The sequence below is a fragment of the Canis lupus genome, chromosome 9, assembly GCF_011100685.1.
Source record: "Canis lupus familiaris isolate Mischka breed German Shepherd chromosome 9, alternate assembly UU_Cfam_GSD_1.0, whole genome shotgun sequence".
NCBI classification, from domain to species: Eukaryota; Metazoa; Chordata; class Mammalia; order Carnivora; family Canidae; genus Canis; species Canis lupus.
The window spans coordinates 52,611,553-52,617,976 of NC_049230.1; the positions used below are offsets into that span (position 1 = coordinate 52,611,553).

A 6,424-nucleotide genomic window follows, 5' to 3' on the forward strand; every position below is an offset into this window, starting at 1 on the left:
TATGACATTCTCTATGACATAAAAAGACATATTAAATTTGGACACATACTTACAAATTATCCTCTAAAAAGGCTGTTGAAAGCATTACTCTCACCCACCGTGTCTGGAAGGTTCAGTCTCATCACCATCAAAGCTGGAGTCTCTGATGATTACTGAGCACTGGTGTGTACATTTGTGAGTTTCCTCTCTCATATTAGTTTTGGTATGTTCAGCCTTTTCCTCATTTTTGTGTTTCCGAAAGAATCCTTGCTCTAGGGAGGATATTAACTCTGCCTTAGCACATACGTTGCGATTCCTGCGTGTGGCATTTTGAGTGTGAAGAGCCTTTGCAGTCTGATTTAGGGACATGTTGCTGTTGCCCTCTTACACCCATTGCTGCCTCCTCTGTAACTTCAGAAATAGATACTCATGCTGGAAGCTCCACCACCACCTGCAACACCAGTAGGTCTTACCCAGATGTCCATCAACAGGAGAATGGATAAAGAAGTGGAGGTTTATCCATGGCTGGGAATACAACTCAGCAATGAAAAGGAACCAGCTAACCAGCTACTTGTGCCCTGCTGAGCAAAAGAAGATGAACAGAATAGTGACAGAGTAGGGCTGCAAACGTTAGGGAAAGTGAGGTGGGGCTCGTAATGGGTGCAGATTCTTCTGTAGACAATGCGAAGTCATAAAAGCAGCTGTGCTGGTGGTAGCTCATTTCTGTGAGCAAAAAAACCATCAGGTTGTCTGCAGTCAGTCAGTGGCTGAATTTATGGCCTGTGAATCAGATATCCATATAGCTCTTCAGAGAAAGATGGACGCAGATAAGGACATACTGCAATGGTCCCATTTCTATCAAGTTCTAGGCAAAAGTAATCTAAGAAATAGAAGTGAAACGGTACTGGGGTGGGGCAGATGGACCAGAGAGAGCAGCGGAAATGCTCAATGTTCTGAGTGGTGCATACATGGGGATTTGTGATCATAAGAACCCATCAAACTGGGGTAAAATGCATTCTAATTGCGGGGAGGAGGGGCGTGGGGACAAGTAGGTCCTGATCTTTTTTTTTTTTTTTCTATTTTAAAAAATGTTTTTTCCAAAGTCCTGTCTCTGCTGGGTGATATACCATTAACTTTCTGTCCCTTGACAAAGATGCCAACCAGTCATCTCTGTATACCAGCTGCTACCACACCCAGCACCAGCTCGCTTTGGGAAACCACCTTCCCCTCACCAGAGGTTTGCTCATTAACATAGGCAGCATCCTGTATAATGCAATGGCTTTTAAGAACTAAAGAGTAGTTCTTGCCCCCCACAAGCTGACTGGGAATCAGATCCACTGGACTTTTAATTTCTGTACTAAACTTAGTCATTTTGAGACCATGGGGTTTGTCATTTCCCCCTTCCAAGAGGAAGTGCCATTATGCATTTGAAACTTCTCTACATGTTACGAAGGTATTTTTGGAGGTTAGGGGACATTTTGGAGAGTCATGCAGATTATCTAAGTCAAATAATACTGCATTTCTGGCGGGTGGGAAATCTGTAGGCACAAAAGACTAAGTACTGGAGGACAAACGAGTGACCTGCCTTGTGGTAAATACCAAGCAGCAAGGAGCTTTCTTAGCACCTCATGCTTCTCTCTTGTATGGGGTCTAGGAGCTGGTCAGACTTACCATCGAGAAACAGGGGCATCCATCTCCAACCAGCCCAGTGAAACCCAGTTCCCCAGCCTGCAAACCGGACGGGTGAGTTCTGACTAAACCCTCCAGTCATTGTGGTCACCTTGGGTCTACACTTAAGAAAGAATGGGAGCTAAAGTAGGTAGGCTATTTTGAGGCATGTATTCCTTTTCAGTGACTTGTGGGTGAGCACCTGTATTACTGTAAAATGTGTACAGCTCAAACACGTTTTGAAGTAGTGCCCGTTCTCAAGGTTAACTTATAGTCAGTGGGGCTCTTTCTCCGGATACCATGTGAGTGTGCACGTGACCACACCTGTACTTTTCCAGAGCAGCTTCCTTTCATGATTGGAAAGAACTTTGAAGGCCTGGGTTTTGGGGATTTGGCTTGAGAGCTTTTAGCTTTGTCAAGAAAATAAACTGAGGGCAATGTGGACAATTTTTAAGGCCTTGCAACAAGTACTACTACAAGCCCCTAGAAAAAATATAAAACATAAATTTGGAGCCTTTGGAGAGCCTTTAGACCATGGAGTCTGAGGCTTCCTCTTACAGACAAGGAAACTGAGATGCAGTCAGGAGGACTTGGCCAGGCTCCTGCTGTGTGTTGGTGATCCACCCAGACTCAAAACCCATCTCTGCTGTGGAGCTCCAGACACAGTGTCTAGGGCTCCTGCCCCTCGGCCCGGTGCCCCCCATTATTTCCATGCTCGGGTCCCATTGCACCCTGCCCAGGACCTCTGTGTGCTCTGTAACCTTCTGTAATCCAAGTTCTTCTCCTTCTCCAGCCAGTCTGAGCTCCCCCTGACAGATTGCGAGGTGGAGATTCTCAACAAGACAACTGGCATGTCCCAGTCGGCCGAGCTACTCCCAGACTCAACAGATGAGGAGGTTGCGCCCCCTAAGCCCCCCTTACCTGGCATTCGGGTGGTTGATAACAGGTAATTGTTTTTCTTGCACCTTCTTCTACTTATGATATAATCTAATGAAAGAATAGGTAGATGAACAAAATGAAGACAGTGCCATTAGGTCAAGAACTTGGAACCAGCCCTTTGCTCTTTGGAAGCCTTAGAATCTTGATCTTTCTTGGGAAGGGCATCTGTGGAGGATGTGAGCCCAGCCCCAGTACCTTCCCTTGCTACACACTCCAAGAACTCCCCTTGGAGTGCCTTATAGTCTTAGTATAATTTATTATAAAAGGATAAGAAAGGATTTTTCTGATTTTTGGTTTTTTGGCATTGATAGGATTTATTTGGGCAGTGATGGTGTGGGACAAGAGTTGAAAGTGTGAAAAGTAGGTGTAATGTGTCTGATAATGAAAGAATCCCACATTCTATACCCTAATGTCTTTTTAAAGAGTTTTTGGGTTATTCGGTTTGATAGAATTTCTTGGTCTGTTTCAGTCCTCCACCAGCATTGCCACCGAAGAAAAGACAGTCAGCTCCATCCCCGACCCGAGTGGCTGTTGTTGCCCCCATGAGTCGAGCCACCAGTGGCTCCAGTTTGCCTGTTGGAATTAATAGGCAGGTAATGTAGCCCCATCTGGCAAGGCAGAGGAAGGCTTTGGGTTTGGGAACTTTAATCCTGAAGCTAAAAGAAACCCAGTGGTCTTCAGCTCCTAGCACTGAGAGGATCATTCCTTCTCTTGACAGGACTACAGGACCTGGTAGAAATTCCCACATGGCCGGGGAGGGGGGGGGGAGGAATGGAGAGACTGGAGCTGAGGAGTGTCTCCTGAGGACATCTGAGCCTGGCCCCAGGGCCCTCGCTTGCCACACAGTCCCAGCACTCGTAAAAGCTTCTTTCTCAGAAGTCACAGACATGGGTTTTTATTGCTTACATCAAAGACAGGCTTTCCAACCGGGTTTCTGAGTTTGGCAGTCTCCTTCCCTAAGTAAACGTACTGATTTCTCTCCCCTGGACTCTGCCACCATTTCTCAGAAGTGACTTGGGCTTTTTATTTTTCCACATGAGGATTTTGATGTGGACTGTTACACACAGAGGCGACTCTCAGGAGGCAGCCACTCATACGGCGGAGAGTCGCCCCGTCTGTCCCCCTGCAGCAGCATAGGCAAGCTCAGCAAGTCAGATGAGCAGCTGTCCTCTCTGGACAGGGACAGCGGCCAGTGCTCCCGGAACACAAGCTGTGAAACACTAGGTGAGTCCCAGGCATCTTGGTCATTCCTCCTGTTTCATCATCTTTTGGTGGCTGCTCTGGGGTCACACGGCCCTAGCCAAGTCGTTCAGAACCTGTTTTCTCATCTGCAGAGTGAGGGTACCAATATCTACCTCTCTCAAGGAGGTTGAAAGTTTGGATGAAATCACATAGGAAATCCTCAGATGGTAGCCATTATTATGGTTAATCTGTCAGTGTACCATCTGACTCCCTTTGCCAGCATTAAGAACCATCTGTTCAGAGCTGTAGATGAAGGGGGAGAGTCCTTGACGACTTTTGACAGAGGGTGAAGTCAAGTGACCAGCACATGCTGACCTCCTGGTTGGTGCAGAGCATGTGCCGTGGGGGCCGGAGGAAAGTCTAAAAGGCACTTGGCAGGAGATTTCAAGAGCGTTAAACTGCTCATGTCCCATGAGCTGGACATTTCACTTTGAGAATTTATTGTAACATGATCAGAGATTTATAGCAAGATTTCTATCCAAGGACATTAATCTCAGCATCACTGGGAGTACTGGTAAACTGGAAGCTAACGACTCAGCGGTAGGAAATCTGATGAGTTGTCATATATCCACTTGGTAGAATAAATATGTAGCTCTGAAAAATCAGTGACAATACACTAGATAAAATCTAAGACCATGGACATCGCAGTTTCTCAGTTGGATTTAAAAAACAAAAAATCCTAGGGGGGAAAAAAGACTTTTAAAGAAATCCATCAAAATGTAAACAGAGGGCAGCCCGGGTGGCTCAGCAGTTTAGCACCGCCTTCAGCCCAGGGCATGATCCTGGAGACCCAGGTTTGGATCCCATGTCAGGCTCCCTGTGTGGAGCCTGCTTCTCCCTCTGCCTGTGTCTCTGCCTCTCTCTGTCTCTCTCTGTGCCTCTCATGAATAAATAAATAAAATCTTTTTTTTTTTTTTTAAAGTAAACAGATACTTAAATTACGGGACTGTGGATGATTTTTATTTTCCTGATATGGGTTTTTTTGGCCATATTTTCTACAGTGGTCACACATATTTCTTTTCTTTAAAATAAGAAATTAGGAAAATACAAAGAACAGGGTAGCAAACAGCCATTTTCCCACCTGCTTTTACTTTTTCAGAGGGAGAAGAATGGGCAATATAAAATAAAGCATATAGATGAGATGGGAATTATGTTTGCATTGCACACGAATAAAAGGGATTAGGAAGAGCAGAGAGTTGGATGATTTCTTTCTGCAGGGCCTTGTGGCTAATGGGTATGTTTCTCTTGTTGTGAACACAGATCATTATGATCCTGACTACGAATTCCTTCAGCAAGACCTCTCTAATGCAGACCAGATACCTCAGCAAGTGGCCTGTAACCTTAGCCCATTGCCAGAGTCTTTGGGAGAGTCTGGGTCTCCATTTCTTGGCCATCCTTTCCAGTTGCCTCCAGCGCCTGGCAGCTGTCCCCAGCCAGAGGGGCCCTTGGCCCCAGGACAGCAGATAGACATGCCACCTGCTCTCCCTGAGAAGAAGCGCAGGAGTGCGGCCTCCCAGACCACGGACAGCTCTGGCTGCAGGATGTCCTACGAGCGGCACCCCTCACAATATGACAATATCTCGGAAGATGACCTGCAGAACCCAGCCTCGGTCCCGTCCATCCCCTTCACGCCCTTTGCTGCTATTCTCCCCTTTCAGCAAGGAGGGTCCTCAGCCTCTGTCGAATTTGTGGGTGATTTCACTGTTCCTGAATCAACAACGGGTGACCCAGAAAAACCACCTCCTCTACCAGAGAAGAAAAACAAACACAGTAAGCTTTTGTCGAGCTGTTGTCAGGAAGCATACTTTGTAACCTAAAATGGTATTGTGTTTTATCTGAGCGTTAGGCCAGAATCAAACCAGTGGCCTCGTAATTTCATAAAAGATGGGGCCCTTGGTACATGGACACTTCAGGAGCTTTGTTTTGTCAGTACTGGTGATGGTTTTTAGAGCCTGATAAGCCGGCCTCTCTTTATGGCCTCTTAGATCTTAGGCCAGGCCTCCACAGAGTCCGAGTGTTTGGCCAGAACACACAGCAACAAAGAGAAATGAATGTCACAGCTTCAGGACAGCATAACAGTAACATCCGGGTAAAGCAGGATGGACGTTTGAATTTAATTAGAACTTACTGCGCCCACAGAGGGGTTTTCTGAATATCCCTGACAGCGTGTGGGGTTAGAACTCTCTTTAGAGAGTTCCCTGCCCCCGCCCCCCCATCCCCATTGCAGACATGAAATGTCACTAATGACTTAGAATCTGAGGAGGCCTGGTTGGAGCTGCTGAGGATATTTCTTAGGCCAGATATATATATATATATATTTTTTTTAGGCCAGATATTTTTAATATATGATGTTATTAGGGCCGGGGAAGGGAGACTGAAATTTTAGATTTTTGTAGTTGGAATATTTTCCAACTGTAAATTGGCCATCAAATTCCTAAGTAGAGTCCTACAGGAGATTGTTTTTCTGCTAAACTGCTCCCCGTTGCCAGTCTCTTCCTGCTCTGCCCTGTCCCCGGCTCCACTAGCACAATTCTGTTCCGTCTTTCTTGGACATACTGGCCATCACCATTTGGATGTGTGTGTAGTCATCTGGGCC

General features: G+C 46.1%; 1 protein-coding gene across 14 annotated transcripts in view; it reads left to right on the forward strand.

Moving 5' to 3' along the window:
* RAPGEF1 (Rap guanine nucleotide exchange factor 1) overlaps positions 1 to 6,424 on the forward strand; it is a 138,654-nt gene that overhangs the window by 88,974 nt on the left and 43,256 nt on the right. For all 14 annotated transcript variants that reach the window (XM_038548963.1, XM_038548966.1, XM_038548964.1 and 11 more), the window contains 5 exons: positions 1,634 to 1,722; positions 2,441 to 2,593; positions 3,056 to 3,179; positions 3,627 to 3,810; positions 5,089 to 5,598. In XM_038548963.1, coding sequence (XP_038404891.1) covers positions 1,634 to 1,722; positions 2,441 to 2,593; positions 3,056 to 3,179; positions 3,627 to 3,810; positions 5,089 to 5,598 — 1,060 coding nt within the window. The remainder of the gene's footprint in view (positions 1 to 1,633; positions 1,723 to 2,440; positions 2,594 to 3,055; positions 3,180 to 3,626; positions 3,811 to 5,088; positions 5,599 to 6,424) is intronic.